Source organism: Antechinus flavipes, chromosome 3, assembly GCF_016432865.1.
Source record: "Antechinus flavipes isolate AdamAnt ecotype Samford, QLD, Australia chromosome 3, AdamAnt_v2, whole genome shotgun sequence".
In the NCBI taxonomy this organism is placed as follows: domain Eukaryota; kingdom Metazoa; phylum Chordata; class Mammalia; order Dasyuromorphia; family Dasyuridae; genus Antechinus; species Antechinus flavipes.
This window is the reverse complement of record NC_067400.1, coordinates 286,892,165-286,917,894: the sequence shown is the minus strand read 5'-3', so window position 1 is coordinate 286,917,894 and position 25,730 is coordinate 286,892,165. Positions and strand designations below refer to the sequence as shown.

The 25,730-nt window shown below is 34.4% G+C and overlaps 1 protein-coding gene across 5 annotated transcripts in view; it reads right to left on the bottom strand.

The window, feature by feature from the left end:
* SH3KBP1 (SH3 domain containing kinase binding protein 1) overlaps positions 1-25,730 on the bottom strand; it is a 457,572-nt gene that overhangs the window by 279,919 nt on the left and 151,923 nt on the right. For all 5 annotated transcript variants that reach the window (XM_051985147.1, XM_051985148.1, XM_051985150.1 and 2 more), the window contains one exon: positions 2,141-2,264. In XM_051985147.1, coding sequence (XP_051841107.1) covers positions 2,141-2,264 — 124 coding nt within the window. The remainder of the gene's footprint in view (positions 1-2,140; positions 2,265-25,730) is intronic.

The window sequence follows — 25,730 nt, the reverse complement described above, 5'->3', positions numbered from 1 at the left end:
GTAAATCTGCTATTATTCTCATTTTACAGTTGAGGAAATTGAGGCAGACGGAGGTTAAATGATTTGCCTGGGGCCACAGAGCTAATAAATGTCTGAGGCTTCAAGTCTTCCTGACTCTAGACTGGGCTCTATAACTACTGTACCACCCAGCAAAGAAAACCATTCCCTCTTATACACATTCAGTTTAAACTGATTCAGATTTAATTTCACATAGCAGGTGCCTAATAAATGTTTGTTTGATTTAGATGTGAATTTGTAGGCTTCACAGCTTGAGTGTACTTTTAGGCAGAAGTACAACAGTTAAAAAAACCAACAATGTAGGAGTATCCAGAAAGAGGAAGGACATACTGATAACTGTGGGTGGGTACCAAATTAAATTTAGAGACCTGAACCATTTTTTTTCCAAGCCTCTAGAATTATGAAACCCATTCTCAAGACTGTATTGAGTCATGCTTTCTGCAGGTCTGTGGTTTCCACTTACAGTATAATACTAATTTTTACAACCAAGAGACTCCTACTCTGCAGCATGAAACTTTTAAATGCAAAATATAAACACTACAGCTTCTAGCAACTAGGGAGCAAACATTCATTCTGAACATGTCTGAAAAGGAAATCTAACCAGAACAACTGAAGGGTGGAGGGGAGGCTGGAGAGTGTGTTAAGTAAGAAAGGGATTGGGCTAAAAAGGGCAATAGGGATGGATAGGAAGGGAGAGGAGGCAAGAAGAGACAGAGATACACCATCAATATCTAGAGCAATATACAAAAAAGAGACTGACAGCTATTGACTATCTTTTTCTACCCCCCATCATTATGTAAACTTGTCTTCTATCTTCTCTATTAGAGGTTCTTAACTTTGTGTGTGTGTGTGTGTGTATGTGTGTGTGTGTGTGTGTGTGTGTGTGTGTGTGTGTGTGTAGCTATATATGAACTCCTCAGTATAATGGTTTTAATTGTTTAAAATAAAAAACATAGGCAATACAAAGGAAACCAATTATATTAAAGATGTAAATTTTTTCTCCTATCCAAGTTCATAGTTCTCCTGAACCCAGGTTCAAAACCCTCTTGTGTCTTAGTTTTTTTAGAGATGGAAGAAAAAACTGAGAATAGATAGCAAACAGATAGACAAATAGGGATAGAGAGACAGAGAGATAGGGATAAAAGGTAAGTAGGTAGGTAAATAGTTAGATATAGAACACTCTAATATAATATACTGGAAATAGGCAGCATCTTCTGAATGATCTCAAAGTCTTCTATCTTTGAAACAAAGCAAGTCAAAAGAACAGATTGCATACACATACTTGTATAAATATATACGTGTACAAAACAGAAAATTAACTACCACAAGCTTGTAACTGAAAGCTTAGCAAAAAATAAAGCAACAACACAGAATCAGAGGAGGTTACAAGAGATCTCACAGCCATCTGGTTCAACCCTTAACCCAAATGGAGAACAGCCATCCACCCACATTCCCAACAAGTGTTCATCCAGCTTCTGCTTGAAGATCCCTAGAGATAGGAAGCTCATCGCCAAGAATTGCTAATGAATGTTAAACAAGGTACTGTGCACTAAATATATCCACTTAGATGCTGCCTCAGTGCTCAGAAGAAAAACATTCAGAAGGACAAAGCCAGCATAATGCTAAGAGATCCTTTGACTCTAGCACAAATGAGTATGGCACATAAAATTCAGGTACTATGAAATAATCATTATTATTTTAGGCAATATTCATAGGCTCGATATTTCATAAAGCACTTTCTCTCTTATGATACTGTGTCCAATTGTATTTGTATCCTTACTCAGTTGAAAGTTAATTCATCTGTCCAAATGGTTTTTCATAAAGAGATATAGAAAATAATCCCAAAGCTTTTGAAAAAGAGAAAAAAAAGAAAAACACTAAAGGAATGCTCCCTTCATCATTCCTCTCTACTGCCAGAGAAGTCCTCTGAACATTGTCTCCAGATCATCATTTGTTTAGATGGATTTGTTTGCAGTTGACTTTTTTCCTATTATCATGATGAAAATATTTTTGTAAGTACATTTTATTTAACTTTTGGCAATCAAAAATTCAATAATCTATTTGAGAGGATAATAATTAAGTTAATTAAGTGATTCACATTATATAGCAACTCTTGTCATACCTCTTTTGTTAGTTCTTATAATTGTGTCAGAAGACAGCAAAGAGCTTCCATTGGACACTTCCTGCATGGGCTTCTCCGGAGGCTTGCTGGAAAGGATTTCTTTCTTCATCTCCTTCTTTATCTCCTGTGGGAATTAAAAAAAAAAAAAAATAGGACTACTTTGAAATTTTAGGATGTCTCATTGAGTACTTTAAGCTACTTCCTTCTAAAAACATTCTACTTGTGAACTACAATAACCCTGACTTGCAAGACTTGAGACCAACACATGTTCTTTCTAACGTTTTTCCCCCCAAGTTGTTTTATCTACTTGAAAGAGGGTCTTATGAAACAGAAAACTGACAATTGCAAGGATGTGATTAATACGTGGCTGAGGTTGTAGATCTGGGGCAAGAAAGGACCTCAGAGGCCATGTGCTAAGGCTGTGGTTTACAAATAAATGAATTAGCCCAATACCATTTATCATGTGGTCAAAACCATTTATTTTTGCTTTTTTAAAGCTGGAAATTCTGAGACCTGTCAGAGTCATGCCAAAAGAGACTGTCAACACTTTATAACCTCCCAAAGAGTACACGCCATTTATTGAAGCCATAAGGTGACCATGTGGGATTCAAGAAGAGCATTCTAAATCATTAGCATTGTATATAGCATTACACTAACTAGGAATCATGATGAAATAACACTCTATTAGAATTTATATGCAGTTAGCAAAGACAAAAAGGCTGGTTTTTGAACTCTTTTATTGGGAGTAGGGAGTGGGAGAACTTCTAGTGTGGAAATTACCTCTAGCAACAGAAACAGGCAAACTGTCAGCAATATATAGTTTTAGGGAGTTTTCTGACAGGATAACTGAGATCAAATGACATAATCACAGATCACCTCTCAGTACTTAATTCCAAGTTAGATGAAAAAAAAATTAAGTAAAAAATGTTGATTTTCATGATGACTGAAGGCAGCTAGGATACAGAGGTTATGGAGTGCTCAGAAAACTCTGAGGAGTTCCAAGTTAGCCTAAGATATTTAGCTTTGTGATCCTGGGCATCTACTTTAAAAAAAAATGATCCTTACAATGGTTTCCTTCTTTATTGCAGGTAACTGAGATTCATTTGTAGACTAATACTCCTCCTTTTAGATCCTCATTTAAAAAACATTTTAATTTTAAACATTTACTATAATATTATGGGCAAAGCATAGGATAAGGAGTGTGACTTCCTGCCTCTGCCTTGTTTAACTGTTACAGTCACAGGACTTCATCACAAATGCTGAGGTTTTCACATAGTTACAATGTGTTAAACTACCTGTAAAAATAAGATCATGCCTTTATAAAATAAGAGCATATCTGAACAAAACAGAAGGGGCAATATGTAATCAGCAAAGGGGAAAAAAATACTAAGTTTCTAACCTGTGGGTTGAACTATGAAGTTATTTATGTTCTCACTAGGGTACCCCTTCAGCCACAAACTCGGTCTAATATGATGTGTTTGCCAGTGATGGTGGCCACCAAGAATTCTAGGATCAATCCACTGGGACTTTTCTCAATATTAATTCCTTGTGTGCTTCTCTTAATAATTAGCAGTTGGGTCATGGCAAATGTATCGACTACAGTGACATTGTGACATTCGTAGCCACAAAACATTACATCCCTTAAACTCGTGGGACATTCTCCCACAAATGCACAGTGGGTTAGAAACTCTTCCAGGTTACCTTAAGTCATTCTGATGTTACATTACCTCATTTATCTGCACGTTATCTCCTTCATCTCAGTGTAAGATCCTTGAGAACAGGGTCTATTTTTGCCTTCCTAGTTCTAAGCAGAATGTCCACACATAATAAGTGCTTTACTAATTTATTTTACTGACTTAAATGACAAATTGTGAAACACAGAACAGCAGCTTTGAGGACAAATAATGCATCTCTCTTAAACAGCCTCTGACACAATGAGAAAATTTTCTTCTACTCTTCCCCAGTATTTCAGCTCATGGTACCGCAGTACTCAATCATCCTCTCATTAAAATAAAGCTACAAATGAAATAGGTAATGAATTTTTTTGAAGGAAAGAAAGTGTGGGATGGAAAATCAGAGTATGTTGGATTCTTGGACTTCATACTAAGATGGTAAATCAGTTCACACAATAATAGAAAAGCTGAGCTGGAGAACTAGGAAAACAATATACACGAGGCCTACAATAACATAAATGAAAAAAAAAAAAAAAAAAAAAAAACAACTACACACACAACACGTTTGGTCCCAAGCAAAGATTTAAGAAAAAAATTCCTTCTGATCTCTGCACAGGGAGGGGTCTATAGGTACTGAAAATTTCATAGATTCTGAGACAGTATCCAAGGCATTGACTGATTTTCCCCCTTTTTCCTTAGTTATAGGAGATGGCTTCCTAGGAAGGGAAGAGACCAGAATCAAATATAAAATCCTGGACTTGGCTTTTAAAATCCTTCATAACCTGGCTCTTCCTGCCTTTCCAGCCTTTTTCTACTTTAATCTCTTCCATGGAACTCTAGAATCCAGCAACATTGCCCTTGTTCTCCCTCCCAAAAAACATCATCTCCAGATCCCATAAATTCATAAAGGTTGCTTCACATCATGGGAATATTCTCACTCTTGCAATTCTGTCTTCTGGCTTCCACCTAGACTCAGCTCAGATCCCATCTTGTGCAGCAGGCCCTTCCATTCTCTTTCTGCTATTACCACCAATACTTCTCATTTACACTACACACAGAGACACAGACTCAGACATACACACACAAAATTCCATTACCCAGATATGTATTGTGTCTTATAAATGGAAATGGAAACCTAGTTGTTTCCATGTTATCTTCCCCATTAGAATGTGATCTCCTTGAGGGCAGAAACTGTATTTTCAACAATCTCTACCCTAAGTACTCAGCACAATGCCTGGCATCCAGTAAAGATTTAATAAATGCTTGTGGAGTGACTCATGGCCTGTTCTCAATTCCTCTCAGATAACTAGGACTGACTAATCATATTCTTAGTTTTAAAGACTCTTAGTTTTTAAATCTTCCTATTCTAACAATTATTTCACATTACTTCACAAAATTCCACTCTTCTACACAATAACAATAAATGAACCAGTTGGCTAGCAACAAAGACTAAGTAGGACTTGGGTCTCTCCAAACCCTGCCTGGTGCTTTGCCCCCCACAATACCTTATCACTTCAAGTCAAATCCTAGAATCAGATTCTAGAAAAGGATAAAGATCCACACAGATGTATGGCACAGATTAGAAGAACTACTTCATACTGATTTTATACACAATACTGGATGATATTAGTAGCATATCTAAATTTATGGTCATTGGGTCTATTCAAAACAGCCTCATCATTTTCCACTTTGATCACTAGAGAAATTAGGCAACAGCTGGCTCATTCTAACTCTGAGGCTTCAAGTTAAATTCCTGTGGTCCAAATAGCCTCCTTTCTATCACAGAGACAGATAAATCTGGACCATCATCAGGTATCACACAGTGTTTTATTTGTGTGTGGACCATTCTAGAGTCATAGCACCTGCCTTTCAGAGCAATACTTCAGGGTAGGACCTGTTCCCTCCTTGGCTGATGACACAGTGGGAGAAGTTATTTTTAAAATGCCTGGATCACATTGAGATAAGGTTTATAGCTATGGCAAGTAGTCTATTATCTACCCAGGAGTGAAGCCAAACACCAGCTGGGTTTCCATTCTTTTTGCAGGTTGAATCTTTGGAGAAGAAGCAAAAAAAAAAAAAAAAAAATACAGTTTTTCCTTTTGTAATCAAACATGTACTGCAATCCACACAGATGTACTCTGTGGTGTAGCCCTGAATCAGGTGTCAGAAAACCTGGATTCTAATTCTGGCTTTTTCCATTTGTTACCTGTGTGACCATGGACAAATTACATGAGCAACAGAATGATATCTATAGTAAATAGTGGAAGCAATAAGTTCTCACAAGAACTCACCAATCAAGTGAAGATGTATAGAGAATGCTGTTGACAAGTAACAAGTTTGAAACGAGTGATCAATGATCAATTAAATGGATTGAATGCTAAAGAACCAGGTGCCAAACATAAGGTACTCTCAGAAACTTTTCTTTTTGGTCCATTAAATCCCAAAATACTCTGTCACTGTTTCCTACATTCTCCTAAATAGTCTCACCTTCTACAAGAAGCTTTTCCCAGTTCTCTTACATCTTACTGTCTTCCCTCTGAGACCGGGCCCCAATTTGTCCTGCACCTATTTTGTCTGTATACAGTCACTTGCATGTTATATTCTCCCTATTAGACATGAGAGTTTGCCTTTCCTTGTATTCCAGCAATAATGGCTAGTACACAGTAGTCTCAATAAATGCTAGCTAACTATGGGGAGAACCCAATAATCGATTTTTCTTAATGCTGTCACTGACTAAAAGAGGTTTTGAAAGACATAGGAAGTGATTCATTTCAGTGGATTGCTGGAAGACTGAGCAGGCAAATACTTTGCCTTGTTTCAAACCTTAAGCTGATTCTTTTCTTTTGCAGAAAAGTTTCTGTCATATCATCCTTTGGAATGTAATATGTGCTAGGAAAATTTATTACTAGTTGACAAGTGAAAATGAAGGTGCTGAAAGCTAATTCACAGAAGAATATTCTGTCCAAGATGATTTCTCTTGGTGAGCTCAACAATTCCCATATATACAATTATGTCTTTGCTGATGATCCTCACATTTACTTATCCACCTCTAACCACTAAGCTGACTTCCAGTCTTGTACTTCCTCCAAATACCTATTGGACATTTTGAATAGGATATCCCAAAGTAATCAAACAATGAGCTTCTCTATAGCAGTAACTTTTACTTTTCTTTTCTTTTCTTTTCTTTTTTTTTTAAAGGCAGCTGATGATATAGTATATAGAGGACTGGTCCTGGATTTGAGGACCATCATTCTATTTACTTCAACAACTGCCTTTATTTTATGCATTTAAAAGCATTATTTTGAGAGAATATCCAAGATGTATGAGTTATTGCGAACATAATTTTTTTAATCTGTTGGGATTCAGAGGATTTTTTTTATGGTGTATTTATCTACATAGTTCTGAATCAATGAAATTCATCTAAAAAACCCCCTAAAACCCTGAAACTAGAGTATTATTATTCAACCCTGGTACCTACAAAAGTTCCCAGGAGATCCCAAAGTAGAAATAAGCTGGAACCCAATTTGAGACCAGCCTCCTGGTTTTAACTTTTAACTCTGAACCTCAAAAACTCTTAATGTCCTTATCCACCACCTCTAAATTCCTGTCCCAAAAGTAGGAGACCAGACTCTGGGTCAAAATTTCTGGATCAAAAATTTCATCCATGAATATTTGACAATATTTAGCTATTGAATAATTTGATTCAAAATACCAAATCAGGATCACCTCCAACAAAACATATCCCCATCATATCAAAATCAAATAAGATCCTTTGACATAGATAGTTAAGATGGGGGTACAAAAGGCCACAGGGAAGCCCAATCCACATAAATTCCAGCAAATATACCAATGATTAAAACCAAAAGAAATAAGGTCCTTCAATCAATGTATAGGTACAGAAAACAGAAACCAAAAACCAATAGCAATAAATGGAGGTGGTCTCACTAGGAAGGTCAGCAACAGCATAGTTAAGTAAACTTATCATTAGATGAGTTTGGGTAACAAACCCTTGATATCTCAGTTTCTTCATCTTGAGAATGAGGGAGCTGAATCGAAAGGTCTTTATCTTTTAAGGTATCTTTATGCCAGCTGGGTAGCCCAGTGTATAGAGTACTAGTGCTAAAATGAGGAAAACATGAATTCAAATCTAAATATTTGACAATTGGTTTATTTCCTCAACTATAAAATGAGGATAATAATAGCACCTACATTCCAGAGTTGTTATAAGGATCAAATGGGCTTTAGGACAGTGTTTGCACATAGTAGCCATTTAATAAATGCTTGTTTCTTTCTCTTTTTCCCTTCCTTTAACTCAAAATCTGTGATCCTATCACTTAATTATATTTGGACTGTTTTAATACTTTCATTTTATTCATTATTGTCATTGTTATTATATAAGTGAATTTGCAGATTTGATACCACATTAAATAACTTCCAAAAAAAGGTTTTTTTTACATATCTATCTAAGCAAAAGGTCAAGAATATCAAAGTAAATAATGAAAAAAAATAGAAAAGAAGAAAGCTTAGCAGCACCAGGTCTCAAGCGATATGACAAAACAATAATAGTCAAAATTATTTGGCACTGCTTAAAAAAAAGAATAGAAAAGTTGCTTATAACAACAACATAAAACCCAGAATAAATCAAACATAGCAGCAACATAGTATTTGGTACACCCCAAACTCCCAACTCCTAGGAGAAATAATATAACAAAGACTTCATATAAAACTAGAAAACTACCTGGCAGAAATTAAGTGTAGACCAAAATTTTCCACCATATACCATAATAAGCTCCACATGGGTAAACTAAAGGTTCATATCATAAACAAATTAGAGGATAAGAGAAGGTAATACATTGCATAACCTATGGATAAGGAAAAAATCCTTGACCAAACAAGAAAGTGAAAATCAAAGGAGATAAATTTTGATTACATAAAGTTTTTTTTTTTCAAAGAATTACATTGTTATATTTAGAATTACACAGGAAAGTTAACTGAGGAAAAACCTTGCAGCAAATTTCTGATAAAAGTATAATATATAAGATATATAAGCAATTAAAACAAATTTATGAGAAGAAAAGGCATTTGATAATAGATATATGGTTAAAGGTGAATAAACAGTTCTCAAAAGAATTAGGGTAACAAACTATCAATAACCTAATGAAAACTGTTCACTAATATAATGGGAGAGAGGAACATTAAAACATTCTGAGATTCTATCTTACACTTATAAAATTTGTAAAGATGACAAAAAAGGGAAAATGAGAATTGTTGAGAGAGAAAAGGGTGGAATTCATATATCTAAAAGTATTTATAGCAATATCTTTTTTCATGGCAAAGTATCAGAAACAAAGTAGTTCATTATCAACTGGGGAATGGCCAAATTTTGATATACAAAGGCAATGCAATATTAGCAAACAATTAGAATGATGAAAAGGAATGAAATGATGAAAAAATAAACCTGGGAAGATTCCATGAACTCAAGAGGAGTGAAGTGAACAGAACCAGGAGAACAATTTATACAATGACTACAACACTGTAAAGAAAAACACCTGCTAGGGCAGCTAGATGGCATAGCCGATAGAGCACCAGCCCTGAAGTCAAGAGGACCTGGGTTCAAATTTGATCTGAGACACTTAATACTTCCTAGCTGTGTGAACCTGGACAAGTCACTTAACCCCAATTGCCTCGGGAGAAAAACTATCAAAGACTTTAAAACTATGAACAAAACAGTGGCAGATAATGACTCAGAAGATTCATGATGAAACATGCTGCCCTACTTTTGACAGAGAGGTAATGGATAGAAATGAAAAATGAGACATTTTCATACACAATGTATAGATCTGTGTGTGACTATACTTGTTATAAAGAGGGCTTTTCATTTTCTTCATGGGAGAGTAGTATTGGAGTAGGTAGTGGAAGAATACTGATAGCAATGCTAAATATGTCCGAAAAGATATTAAAGAGCTCCAAATTATTACAAATAGACAGAAGACAGAAATAAGCTTAAGAGGGAATACAGACAAGATGGCAATGCTATGGATACCACGATCAATTTGAATTATTAAAAAAGAAGATACATGATATGGGAAGGAGCAAGTTTCACATAGCAGTACACAATTTCATATACAATCCTCTTTTTTGTTTGTTTATTAAAATGTTCATAAGGGGCAGTTAGATGGCCCCAGTGGAGAGAGTACCTGAAACCAGGAGGACCTGAATTCAAATACTCTTTACAGAATGTGTATGGCTCTGGGCAAGTCACATAACTCTGACTGCCCCTCCCCAAATAAATAAAATGTTTATAACTTAAAAGAATTTTAAAAAAGATTCTTTGAAAGATAAGAGAAATAATTCTGTCCATCCTATTTTTAACAATATCAAAGCAAATTGTAAAACTGGGAGATGAATGCTCACTAAAAAAACATCAACATAGTAGAAAATTTCTAGGGCAGAATCCAAAAGAGAGGGATTTCTTCTAAATAATGAGGACCTGTGGATTCCTTATCTACAAATGACATTGTATGTTTTTTTTTTTAAATAACTTTTTATTGATAGAACGCATGCCAGGGTAATTTTTTACAGCATTATCCCTTGCATTCACTTCTGTTCCAGTTTTTCCCCTCCCTCCCTCCACCCCTTACCCCAGATGGCAAGAGTCCTTTACATGTTGAATGGGTTGCAGTATATCCTAGATACAATATATGTGTGCAGAACCGAACAGGGAGAATTAAATTCAGAAGGTATAAATAACCCGGGAAGAAAAACAAAAATGCAAGCAGTTTATATTCATTTCCCAGTGTTCTTTCTCTGGGTGTAGCTGCTCCTGTCCATCTTTGATCAATTAAGGCTCTCTTTATCGAAGAGGTCCACTTCCATTAGAATACATCCTCAAACAGTATCGTTGTTGAGGTATATAATGATCTCCTGGTTCTACTCATTTCACTTAGCATCAGTTCATGTAAGTCTCGCCAGTCCTCTCTGTATTCATCCTGCTGGTCATTCCTTACAGAACAATAATATTCCATAACATTCATATACCACAATTTACTCAACCATTCTCCAATTGATGGACATCCTTTCATTTTCCAGCTTCTAGCCACTACAAACAGGGCTGCCACAAACATTTTGGCACATCATTGTATGTTTTTTAATCAAACCTCAGTACACTGCAGTTTTTTTCTAAATAAGGACCATAATTATTGAAAAGATTTTGGCCTAATTATTCACATAGGAAATTCAAATACATTCAGAAATGCCCATTATTTAGACTGTGATATGCAGTTGGTTACACAACCTGTAGACAAATATATTTTAGATAAATATTGAAGATAAACCAATAAGTTGGGTCAAGAAATGAATAATAAGAAATACTTTAGATTACGTTTGGGAAATAACAGTGGACTAATAACATCAGAATGTTTTAGGCAATGACAGATGACTACAAGTAATAGAATAGCACTGATTCTAAGAATTAAATTCTCAGGTCACCCAAAGGAGCATATTGGATTTGAATAGGCTATGATAATCACCAATGAAGAATTGAGGAGAAACAACATCGAAGATATCATTAGACATGACTAGGAAAAGCTGTGTGTGCTCCTCCGTGGGTATCTACAAATTGTAAGTGACCTTTCTATGTCAAGGAATCCTCTTGAAGTCTAGTTAAGCTTTTGGACCCCCTTTTAGGATAATGTTTTAATACATAAAATACAATGGATTATGAAAGAAATCCAATCATACTGAAATATAGTCATAAAAATATTTTAAGCAAGTTCAAAGAACTCATATAAAAACCTCCTAATGTAAAGACAGCTGCTTTATAAAGGATTTATGAAAGGAAAAGGACAAGAATCACAAAAGATGAGATAGTATAGATGGGTTGTGATCAATCCCTTTGAAGAAAACATCCACATTCATCAAAGTATCTATAGAAAAAAATAATGTATAAAGCTTCCCCCCTCTCTGCCCAAATTCACATAGATCAAAAATTATTTTATATCTTTTAAAGTCAAAACACGAATATCTATTAAATCTTTATAAGATCAAGAATTGAAATGTTTTCTAGAATCAACTTCCATTCTCATTAATATTTTGAAAGCATGGTGGAGAAATAGGTTGTTATTTTTTTAAGTATAAGAATTCAAAAACCTTATTTAATTCTTATAATTCAGGTAATAATTAGGCCTCCTTATACAATCTAATACCTTAGTTGCTTTCTTCATACCTTCTTGTTTTTTTTCTCAAGAACTAGAACCCCAATGGCTTCTTCTCCTATAACAGTCCCTTCCTCCCTACCCAATCCACACACACATACAAAAAAAAAAAAAAATGGGTTAGGATTCCACAGATAATAGAAACAAACCAGTGGCCACTTGTTTGGATTAGTGTAGTCCATCAACTGCATTTTATTAAGGTCCATCCTATCCCTGTGTCAAAGACATGAAATGAGGCTGCAAAAATAAATGAGACTGAATACAAAATGCTGGCATGGGGAAAAATCATTTTCACACATATAAAGAGAATAAGTTGGAATCATTTTTCTCTGTCTCCTGAGCCAAAAAAGAGGAAAAAAGAAAGCTCTCCACTACCAAACCTGGACCTGTGAGCAATGGTTGTGTACCCTGGAGCAAATTAGGAACAGGCTGGGCTCTAAGGGAAGAAAGTCACAAAAATCATTTTCATAATTCAATTTGCAATGCAAAATGGCACTTCACACTTGGGCACAACTGTCCTCTTTTGAAATTTGTCATGAGTTTGCTTCTGCTATTTCCTAGCTCTAATGCATAAAAGAAACTGATTTTTTATTATTTGCTGCAGAAAAATAGGGATTCACCAAAGTCAATTCTTCTATAGATGAAAAGTTTTGAATTGGATCCTAGAAATAGCACATCTCCCCCCACACATTCATGTCTTTCTGCTTTTTCTGCCACCTACACAAATGGCAGAACTCAGAAACAACCACCCTGGCAGAACTTTCTGTCACAAATAGCACGTTCATCAGCCAATTTTAGTTATTCTCCAAACACCTGCAAACATATAGTATGTATCTCAAAAAGCTACATCACCAAACAGCTATATAGCAAGTAAAACATGTTATCTGCTCACCATTTACCAGGGTCCTATAAAAGTACTGTCAGAATCTAAAATAAATTTAAGATGTCTTTTTGTTAAAAATCTGAGGATTGTAGGATTGAGAAATATAAGAGACCTGGAACCAAATAGGCAAAGGGTTTTTCCCTTAGGCTTTGGTGACTATAGAGTTCACACATTTTCCAATATATCTCCCAAGAATCCTGGAGCAGCTAGCACAAGCAAGAACGCTCCACTCTAAAGAATAGTATTCATCTTTTATTTTTTTCCCTCCTGTTGCTAGGGAATGAAATTCTGGGCAGAAAAAAACCGGGAAGCACTATGTATGTATAGGACAAAGAGAAGAAATGCTTCTTATTGAAGGCTGAACACTCTTGCTTAGAGGTTGGTATATCTTTTTCCCATGTGTCACACATTTCAGATGATACACTCCCAATCTAAAATAACAAATCAATCTAGCATCAGCCACTCAGATGAGAAGAGTATTAGGATGTTTAATAAAGGCTCTCTGGTAACAAGAATGACACCTTTCTGGTAAATTATCAGCTTCTACAATGCAAAAAATAATAATTTTTTTTTGTTATTGACCAGATAGATAGGCATCCACCAATCAAATATCAACTTTATACTTTATTTGATGCAAATACAATTTAGTAATTAACACAAAGAAGAAAGGGCTGGTAGGGGAGATTCTAGTCACTGAACCAGTTTTGCTGCACCAAAATCCATGAATTGAAAACTGTCTGTAAGATCACTCTTATCTGTACGATTTATTAATTCAGATTTGATTAGTTTCACTATATCCCTCACTTGACTGTTTTAGCTATGTTTTTCCCACTAATTATTTTTAGATATTGCTATAGTAGAAGTCTTTGCAGTTTACAGCAACAATATATAAACAGTATTCATTAAGATGAATGTAGGCTCCTTGAGGGTAGGGCCATTTCATTTTATTTTTTGCCCTTGCAAATTATAAGCACCAGGCATAAAGTACACATTTAATGAATGTTTGTTGAATTAAACTGAACAGAAGCCTTTCAAACTATAGTCTTCCTTTGCAAAAGGAGAGAAGGTAGGAAAAATTAGAATTTGGCAAGACTACTAAACACATAATAGAGATGCCAGAAGTTGGAGGTTGAATATATCACATTAAAACTAAAAATTGTTTTCTAACTCCTGAAAGAATACAAATAGAACTTACAACATGCCAGTCTGCAAAATAATAAAATATAGGATAAGAATTTTAATTTAATTCAGTAAATACTCCTGTGTACATAATGCTATGCTGCAAAATGAACAAGTTTAGATTAAGACATGGCATCTACCTTCACGGAAATTATTAATTTAGTGGGGAAATACCACAGTCTCACAAATAATTATTAATATAAAAAAATAGATGGCCAGTACATAAGAGTAGTAACAGATGTAGCCTGAAGGGGAAAGAGGCCATTTTTGTCATTCCTGCAGTAAGGCTTCCTGAAGAAGATGAGATTTGGGTTAAGTTTTAAATAATATGTTAATTGTTATACCTATTAGTTGTGTGGTCACTTAACTTTTTTGAGCTTTAATTTCCTCATCTGTAAGATGGAGATGGTAATATGTAAGCTACTTATTATTATTATTATTGGCAGCTAGGTGGCACCATAGTGCATAGAGCACCAGGCTCTATGGGAGCCTGGGAAAGTCACTTAACCCTACCTGCCTCAGTTTCCTCACCTGCAAAATGAGCCGGAGAAGGAAATGGCCAACCACTCCAGAAACTCTGCCAAGAAAACCCCAAATGGGTTCATGAAGTATTGGACACAACTGAACAACAGCCATTTCAGTTATGTAATGTTTTGGTATGTAAATTGTTTTGAATCTCAATTAAAAGACTTTATCTAAAGCATTGTGAGAACTTTAAAGTTTTATATAAAAGTCAAGTATATATAAAAGTGTCACTGTTGACAAAACAACTAAGAAAACAGAGAAGGTAATAAGTTTCTTTTCTTCATCCTGTTAAAATTAGTATGTTCTTTTAACAAACAATTACATTCTTGGTAATAAAGTCATCTGTAAACTTTGTTTGCTTATTTATTTACTTATTCACTTATTTATTGCTGAGGCAATTGGGGTTAAGTGACTTGCTCAGGGTCACACAGCTAGGAAGTAATAAGTGTCTGAGACTAGATTTGAACTCAGGTCCTCCTGACTTCAGGGCTGGTGCTTTATCCACTGAGCCACCCAGCTGCCCCTAAATTTTTTATTTTTTAATTTTTGTCTCTGAAAGTTTTTGTTGCTAGTTGGAAAGTTAAAATAAAAATTCTTAAATTTATTTTTTAAATGATAGAACTTAAGAGTTATTAAGAGTTCCCTGAACTTGTCTTTTTTGGGTTGCCAGATTTTCCAGAAATACTGGATCCAGAGCATGCAGGAGATCTTGAATGTGTCAAGAATGAAACCCTCCCTGGGGTGACATTCCCTGGATTCCCTGTTTGTATCTGGGAGCAAGACAGGCACCAACCAGTCTGTGCCAGGCAGGGATAATGGTTTTGCAATTGGAGTCCTTAGCAGGTAAGTGTACTCTCCTATTTTCATGATTTAGCAGATCCTAGGTGAAAAGAATGGGACTTTTGCCATCACTTGCTCTTCTCCATAGAGAATGCTTATTCCCACTCTTCCTTTGCAAATTATATTCCTTCTTGATATTCCCTCCTCCTTTTGTCCTGCTACTTAAAAAGTGTAAATTTTTGTAAGGACTGAGAATTCTTTACTCCTTTTGATTTTCATATGCATGTTCATTCCTCTTATAATAATCAACCTACTTTTTTTTGTTTTTTTAAAATATTTTATTTTATTTAATAATAACTTTATATTGACAGAATCCATGCCATGGTAATTTTTTTTACAACATTATCCCTTGCACTCGTTTCTGTTCCAATTTTTCCCCTCCCTTCCTCCACCTCCTCCCCTAGATGGCAAACAGTCCTATATATGTTAGATATGTTGCAGTATATCCTAGATACAATATATGTTTGCAGAACTGAACAGTTCTCTTGTTGCACAGGGAGAATTTAAACCTACTTTTTAACTAAGTTTTGTGAAGGTATGATTTCCTGTTGATAAAGTAAATAAGTATTGGTACAGGAAATAGAATGCGCATGATTCGGAAAATACTGAGCATGTAAGGAAAATCAAAACAGCACAGCTGGGCTGAAGCACTGAATACATGTAGGAGGAGAATGGTATGAGAAAAAGCTGCAATAGATAGAGAGGGATGCCAGATCGTGGAGAACTCTGTGTACTAACCTCACAGAAAGTCTGCACTTGACTCAGCAGACAACTAGAAGCAGAGAAGTAACTATATCACCGAATCTATTGAATAAAATCTTCAGAGAACATCCCATCTCATCCATGTATGAATACGAATTGCCTCTGTGACATTTTAGTTCTGCTTGAAGACCTCCATGAGGAACTCACTAAGCCCTAAGCCCACTGCTTTTAGGCAGCTCTAATCATTAGAAAGTTTCTGCCACTCTGCAACTTTCATTTGCCATAGGCCATTGTAAAGAAGGATCTTAATTCTATCTTCTGGAGGAATCTAACCCCATTTCTATGACAGCCCTTCAAATTCTTGAAAATTGCTATTGTCCTATATGCTATCTTTTAGCAATCTTGCAATTTTTATCTTGTCTTTTCTGATTGCCATGTCTCAGTGCTGACTCAGACTGAATCAGCAATCCATTAAAACCCCCAGGCCTTTTTCACACAAATGGGTATCACTTCATAATTTGCCTATTCTGTAAAATTAATATTCTCAATCAAACAATCGAGTGCTATATTTACCTAAATTATATTTCATATTACCTGATATTTTATATTATTTGTCCCATCATTGTGCCCTCTAAAAAAATTTATGGATCATAATTCTGCCACTCAGAGTGGGCCATTCTTTCCTGCTTACTCCAGTTCAAGTAAAGTCAATAAACATTAAAAATCTACTAAGCAATTGGGAATGCAAAGAATGACAAAAACAAACAAACTAACAAAAATATCAGTCCTTACTCTCAAAGAGCTCATAGTCTATTGGAGGCAACAACATGCAAACAACTATATACAATGAAGCAGTACATAGAAAAAAGTTGTAGATAATCTCCGAGGGAGGGATTCACAAATTTCATCCCTACCTTCCTCTAAATTCTTGATAAAAAATGTTTAACAAAAGGGGGCCAAGAAAAAATCACCATGACATTCTATTTAAGATTCAGGTCAACATCCATTCACTAATCTTTGAGACAAGTTATTCAGCTAGTTCTACATCCATCTAATTTAACTATTATGTATCTGATACTAGATCAACAATAATTGAATTCAAATTCTTCCTAAAACACTTACCAGCTGGTAACCATAAGCAAGTCATTTACTCTCTATATGCCTCAGTTTCCTTATCTATAAAATGGGGATTAAAAACAGCATTTCCCCCTTCTCAAGTTGTTGTGACAATAAAGCAAGATGATATTTGTAAAGTTTGCAAATCTAAAATGATTGCAAATGATAATTATTATAATCATCTAGTCTACATTTTTTGGTCTTAACCACAAATTTATCATGAAACGGCTTCTCATTGACCTTATCCATTAAGCATAGTATAGACCAACTTATGGACCTATAGTTGAAAGAAACCCTTCTCTTCACTGTCATGAAAATCAGTCCCACAGCAACTCTGCAGTTTGCCATGATTTTTCAAAGAGCTAAGCTATCATATCTATCACATCTTTTGGTACCCTAAGATGGAGACTTGGAAACAGCTATGTAGGGCAATCCATAGAGTGCTGAGCTTGGAGGAAGAAAGATCTGAATTCAAATTTAACTTCAGACAATTACTAGTTGACTAGATCCTAGTCAAGTCACTTAATCCTTGACCATCTTGATCTCCTCATCTATAGAACAGAGATAAAAAATAGCACCTACATCACAGGACTATTTTGACAATCACATGAAATAATATTGCTAAAGTACTTAGTACATTTTCTTAGTACATTGAGACTAGCTAGGTATGTGCTCTCTTAGGCTTAAAGAAGCTAGCTGCCTCCTTTATAAAGCGCTTCAATACTCTAATTTACTTGGATACTAAAAAGGAAAAAAAAATCATTTAAGATCTTTTACCATTACTTACCTATAGGTAAGATTTTACTTTTTATTGTTTGTGCTACGCAGAACCTAACAGAATCCTAAGCCCATAGTAAATGTTCAAAAACTACTTTTTTACATCATTATCAAAACCAGTGAGAAACTGGTTTTATCTGTGTATGTTGACTGATTTCTTAATCTGAAATGGAGATCACGAAAGTTAACGAATTTTCCCCATAAAGAGATACTGTGAAGTAGTTGTCAGTCTGGTGGTCAGTTAACAAGTATTTATAAAGCAACTACTACATGCCAGCACAGTGTTGAGTATTGAAAACACATATACCCACCCCATTCCAACAAAAAAAATAATAAAAAAGATGACAGCCCCCTGATTTCAAAGACCTTACATTCTAATGGGGAATTTGTTGTTATTTTAGTCATTTTTTCAGTCGTATCCAACTGTTCATGACCCCTCTTGGGGTTTTCTTGGCAAAGATCCTAGAGTGGTTTGCCATTTCCCTCTCCAGCTCATTTTATAAATGAGGAAACTGAGGCAGGAAGCGTTAAGTGACTTGCCCAGAGTCAAGTTTCTGAGACTGAATTTGAATTCAGGAAGATGAGTCTTTCAGACTCCAGGTCTGGCATGCTGCCTACTGCACCAGCCAGCTGCTCCTCTAATAGGAAAAGACAATACATAAAAGGAAGCTAAACAGGGAGAATGGGGGAGCCCACCAAAGGGACAGTAGGGTACTAGGCGTGAGAAGCATGATAGGGGAGTCTGTACCTGCAGCCTGGCTACGGAACCTGGACAAATCTTCAAATTTCCAAGTACACCCAGGCAACTCTTGAAGGTCCTAGGTTGCAGGGTAAGTGATAATCTGCACTGGTAGAGAAAATTTCTTCTCGAAGAATTCTTTTTTTTTTTAATAATAACTTTTTTATTTTCAAAATATATATGCAAAGATAGTTTTCTATATTCACCTTTGCAAAACCTTGTGTTTCAAATTTTTCTCCCTCCTCACTTCCCTTAGACAGCAAATAATCCAATATAGGTTAAACCATGTGCAATTCTATAAATATTTCCACATTTATTATGCTGCACAAGAAAAATCAGATCAAAAAGGGGGGAAAAAAGCAAACAAGAAAAAGGTGAAAAGACTATGTTATGATCCACATTCAGTCCCCACAGTCCTTTCTCTGGATACAGATGGCCCTCTCCATCACAAGTCTATTAGAATTGGTCTGAAGCATCTCATTGTTGAAAAGAGTCGCTCTATCAGAAATTACCACTGCATAATCTTGTTTTTGCTGTGTATAATGTTTTCTTGGTTCTACTCACTTCACTTAGTATCCAGTTCATGTAAGTCTATCTGATATCATGCTGCTTATTGTTTCTTATAGAACAATAATATTCCATAACATTCACATATCTGGGACAATTCTTTATACAAATTAAAACGCAAATGTAGTCTAAAATTCTTTTAAAACATGAGAATTTTTTCCTATATTAATCAATCAATCAATATTAATATAGCAACTGTTCAATGGGAAATAGTGTTTTAACTAAATATATTAATGAACTATAGCTGGAGAAGACTAAATATGGGGAAAAAAAGCTTTTTTTTTTTTTTAATGATTCATATGTGATTTTATTTTTAAAAATCTAGGGGAGACAAAATAGAAAAGGGGAATTATAGAACAATTGTCTAAAGAATATTGATGCCGAAATATGTAATAAAATATTAAAAACTAGACAAAAGCAACTTTTTAAAAAGATACACACTGTAACCAGTTTGGCTTTATATCAGGAATGAAAAATTTAATCAATAATGGGAAAACTTTAAATATAAGTAAAATTAATACTAAATACAATAAAAATAACATGAATATATCAATTGATGCAGAAAACCATTTAATAAATTATATCAATTTCTATTTAAAAAAAACTTTTAGAAGTATAAGAATGAACAGGCCTTTTCTGAATATGATAGATAATATCTATCTAAAACCAAGAGCCAGCATTTTATGTAAGAGGGAATTCTGAAAGTCTTTCCAATAAGATCAAGGGCAAAACAAGGGTGTCCATTATCATCACTGTTAAATATAGTTCTAAAAGCTTTCTTTTACAAAGGGAAAAAATGGTCCATTTCTCTTTCTGTATTACTAAATTTTATTGTACAGTTTAGTTCTATTTACTAAGGGTCTAATTCAAAACTACATTTAGCAAGAGCCAAGGAGGTTTTGTCTCCTAAGTGAGAACCTTAAAAGACACTAAAAGTCAGAGTGCAAAAACTTTGACACCGCAAAAGGTAGTTAAAGAGAGTGTTAAGTTCAGGTGTTAGCAAAGAAAGGAGAAAGAACAAGCCTGAGTTATAGGTGGTTTGGGAAATAGTCAACTACATATAGCATATTCATTATTGCCCTCTTTCCTCTCCATTTCAAGCCCTAATCTCATCACTTCCCCGAGTTTTCCCCTTCCTTCCTTTGAGGTCTGTCTCCTACTCTCAAAAACGAACATTTTCCTCTACCTGGGGTAACAATTTTGGTCAAGTTTCTGATGGAAGAGAAAGCTCATTACATATCATATCCATTAAGTTGGATTAGATGACCATGGAGATCCTGCCCAGCTCTAAGATTCTATATTCTTAAACCATTTTAGTTACTAATTTACCCTCCCACTCAATTGAATTAGTCTTCATTACTTCATGAATAATTTTCACACTGTATATTGCAAAACTGAACTGAAGATTCATTTTGTACAGCTGGTCAGCCCCACCACCTCCATGAGTGGCTGTCTAGGGCAACAAAATTGTTATTTACAACTCTGGACCAATCCATATGCAAGCAAAAGCCATCTTTCCTTACCACTAAATACACATTATAGCTAGCTCCAACTTAATTTTAATCCCTTACCATCACTACAGCTCCTAAAATGAATGATGTGATAGAAAATGACTATATTAAAGAGCAATAGGACAGTAGCAAAAAAAAAAAAAAAAATTACATATCACTCAGCCTCCCTGTCTCTATCAAATAAATATATGGATAATCATTGCTTTTTGAACAGTCAAAATCTCAAAAATTTAAGTATTAAAAGAGAAGGGGAAATCAATGCAAATAACATAAAATCTTTAGTAAATTCAGCTTTTAAAAATATTTAATAAAATAAATAAATCATTTCAATCCCCAAGTTATGGAAAGAAGAATCAGGAATTTTACCAATGGAACACAAAAAGGACTTTAAATAAGTTCTTGAAATTATATTGATACAAATTTCTACACAGGATATTCTAACCTCAATAAGTAAATTATTCTAAGACCAGTGACAAAAGCAAGGCAAGGTCATGCATACCACATGATTCAAGGTGGTCGACAATGGGGCATTTTAATTTCTCAAAGCTACAGGAAGCTATGCAAATTATCATGGAACAACTCGAAAATCATTTCTCTAAGAACATTTGGGAAAGAAATGCCAATTTTTATATTGTTTTTGTACAGAAGGTTAATTCAATTAACCTGTGAAGAAGTCATGTGACTTCTTCATATACACCCAAATAAAATAAACCATAAAATCAAGTAACAAGTTCACAAGTAATGAGTCATTTCAAAATGTGGGAGGGAAGAGAGGAAAAAGGTAACAATTTTACACTGCTTGAAGCCAAGTACTAAAGCAATAACAATTATCATATTGAGCCCACAGGAATGATGTACAAGGTACTATAATTATGATAAGACATACAGCAGAACTATAAATTCTATGCTGTGATAGCCTTTAGACTCTACCTGCCTTATGTCCCCATTATAATTACTTGCTTTCTAAGGCTTAATTTTGAGATGAGGAAGCATTTCTCAGGATCTCAGACCTGATAATTTGGAGAAAACATATACCTGTGGCAGAAGGAAAGAAAGAATTTTCTTTTGTACCTTGGAATTTCTTTCTTCTTTACTAGATGTTACATATGTTTTAGTCATCAACAAAATTGGATTGCGTCCTTATTATCTCCCAATGCCCCAAGAAAGCTCTAGTACATGTGAAGAGAACACAAAGTTCCTTCTGACTTTGAACTTCATTAGCCTAGATCCTTCTTCCTTCTAATTTCTCTTAACAAGAAAAACAAAAACAAACAAACACAAAAAACAGAAAGATTAAGCACCCAACCTGAGAATGTTGATCTTTTCTTTTGAAGATGGAGCAAAAGAGGTATCCTCCATCTCACTTGTGAGTATTTTAGAATATAAAAGTAATGCCATGAGGGAGATAAGCCATGGTCGTATAGATCAATGGTTCTTCAGATTTTTGGTCTAAGGATTCCTTTAATTCTTTTTAAAATTATTGAGGACCCCAAATATTTATAAATATTTCTCATATCAGAAATTAAAACTAACATACTTTTAAGATATTTATTAATCAATTAAGTTGTAACTGCAAAATCATTACACATTAACATAAATAATATTTTAATGAAAAAGTAGCTATATTTTCCAAAGCAAAAAATAATGAGAATGCATTTTTAAAAATATTTTGTAAATCTCCTTAGTGTCTAGTTTAATAAAAGGCTGCTGAATATTGTATTGACTTCTACACTCAATCCACTGCTTTATATGCTGAAATTAAAATAAACAGTGGAAGTATATGAAAGAGATTTGTCTTTACCCAGATGTGTAGTTGGAAATGGCTGTAGGATTTTAATAGGCAAATTACATCTTAATATTATTATTAAAAGTTCTGATTTTGCAAAATAACTTGAAAGGATTTGGGGGCTTTGAGAACCACTACTATAAGACTGTTTTTTAGCATCCCAATTTCAACTGCACTCCAGAAACCTTGTGACTGTCCCCAGAAATTCTTTTCATAGCAATTGTAAGACTGATTCTCTATTCTATGTTTATAGGAAAAACCACTGAAAAATGTATTTAGCATTGCTTCTGATTTTGCATGTTATTATTATTATTATTTTTAAAACAGTAACTTTTTTTCCCAGAGAACTATTTTTAGATGGAAAGGAAAGGGGTAAGTTTTTTGGCATGTTCTCAAAATTTATAAATAAATCTGTTGAGAACTCAACAAAAACTTCTAAACTGTCAATCAACTTGGCCAGTAGGACAGTCTGATATAATATTTTTTTGAATGCAAATATGGCCTTCTAGCATTCCCTTCTCCTCAATTTGTTTTTATAGGTAGTACCAGTGTGTCTGTTTTAATTATGAGATGAACTCAAAAATGAAGAAACATTATTTTAGTTGCAACTGAAATAGTTTTTACTTAGAGGCATTCTGAGAAATTATAATGAATAATTGGTTGGCATAAAGGGAAAAACTGTTTCTGAGGGCATGTGCCAGTTAACATTTAGCCCAAGCCAAAAGAAAAGACTGAAGTATTTTCTGAATCAATGTTCACTGAATCATACTGGACTGAAATCCCATTACTAAAATTTCTTCCAATGAATAGAAGGCTCCTTGTATGCTTTCAAATCACACATACAGCAGCAGATAATATTGGCGATCAAAACCTGGCAATTATTTTCTAATCAATTTACAATTCAAAGCAGTGTACATGAATGTCCTCAGTGGGTATTATTAATATGGATTTTAAATTGCAACACAAAATCTCTTTGGTTATTTAAGTCACCAAGACTACCAGGTTTTATGGTCCTTTGACAGTTTTCTGGGAGATTTAACTCTAGTTAAAATGAAACTATGAATGAAAAACAGAGATTAGAGAACAGGCACCCAACCATGTGCAGGAGATAATGGAGAACTTCCTTTGTCTCACTGCCATAATTTAAAGAATGCTTTGTCTGATAGATGGGATAGCAAGGACTCATAGGTCTAAAAATATAGATCTGGAAACTGACAAAACTGAGGTCCAAGGAAGCTAAGTACTTTGCCCAGAGATTTCATTTCACAATGTTTTGATTTTCATGACTGGTCTTGTTAAAATTAATGCAAATAACAACAAGTTAGCAAGTCATTCAAAATAAATAGTATCATTCATATAACACCCAGACTCATGAATCAAAGTTCAGAAGTGAATAGGAGTCTATCTCTAAATCCAAACAAAGGAGTGAAATTAAGTAAAAACCTAACTTGCATCATTTCTATCCAAATATACCAATAGGTCATCCCAACACATATATGCATACTTCAAAACACTGCATCAAAAATAAGCTTTGGAAGAAATGACTGACAGATATTGTATTTGTCTGGTGCTTATAAGTCACATAGTAAGAGCTTAATAAATGATTATTAACTATTAGGTCTTAGAAATTAGCTATACAGGCAATGACTCTCCCATCCTTACAGTTAAACATAAAGCACAGAGATAGAAGCAATAGTCTCTGATACCTGTCTTTAGGTAAAAGAACATATTTTGAATTTCAAGTTTTAAGAAGTTTAAATAACAATATTCCAATTTAGGGTTTTTTAAAAGTGAAAACAAAAAAAGGAGGAAGTGACCAATTATAGTTTATCCCTTATTCTGCTGGAAGAATGATTTCATATTTTCACTTATGAGTAAAACAGAAATACCCATTATTTTCAGTATTACCACATCATGAGTAAATAATATTTATCTGTAATTAAAGACTCAAATGTTTGAAAAGAGAACATTAAGCTTCACATCTCACTCACAGCTCATCGCTCTCCAGTTCTTCTGAATTTTTGGCACATATATAAAAACATAAGCAGACCTGTCATACTTTTGCCAAATGGAACACATCCATTCTTAAATTTTTCTTTTTTGTGAACTTATCAATCATTTATAAACATGAATATTTCCAGATACAAAGAGTAAAAAAGAGACTTGAATGTAAACCTGTGAATTATTCATTTGTGTTGTCTTCTGAATTTCTTGGTTTTTTTTTTTAATTATTTTTCTAATGCACTCCCCCCCCCCCAATATCTCTAAGAATATTCTTTCAATAGAAGCTTTCCCTTATTTAAAAAAAAGTCTATAGTCAAGCAAAACAAACACATTGGCCTTATATGAAAATGTGTTAAATCTGTGACTTTTAAAATTAGGGAAATCCTCTGCTACAACATAAAAGCTTTCAAACTCCGCTTATAAATTTGAATAGAACAAGATTATTTTCAAACCACTGTTATTATTTTCTCACACTAAATCCTACTCTGATGCTGCATTTTGTTCTCATAAGAATTTGGATAAGTTTCTTATTTCTATTTTTCATATGAGAAAACTGATAATGAAAGTTAAGTGACTTAGCCAGCATCACACAGCTATAAAGTATCTGAGGCTGGCCTTGAACAGCAAAATTCCCAACTACAAATCCATCACTCTAATCATTGTACCCCTTAGCTACCTCTGTACATTTTCATTACAAATAATCACTCTGTGCTCACTGTCATTCTTTTCAAATAAAAAAAAAAAATTATGAGGCAGCTAGGTGGTGCAGTGGATAGAGCCCCAGCCCTGAAGTCAGGAGGACCTGAGTTTAAATCTGTCTCAGACACTTAACACTCCCTAGCTGTGTGACCCTGAGCAAGTCGCTTAACCTGAATTGCCTCAGCAAAAAAAAAAAAAAAAAAAAAATTATGATTTAGCATGTGTGTATGTGTGTGTATATATACGTGTACATACAATAAGTACATATATACTTACTTCACATATATTTAAAAGTCTTAATCTTCTTCTACTATAATTTACCCAGTCCAACTGAGCTATTTATAAAATTTGTTTAACAAATGATTTAAAGGAAAAA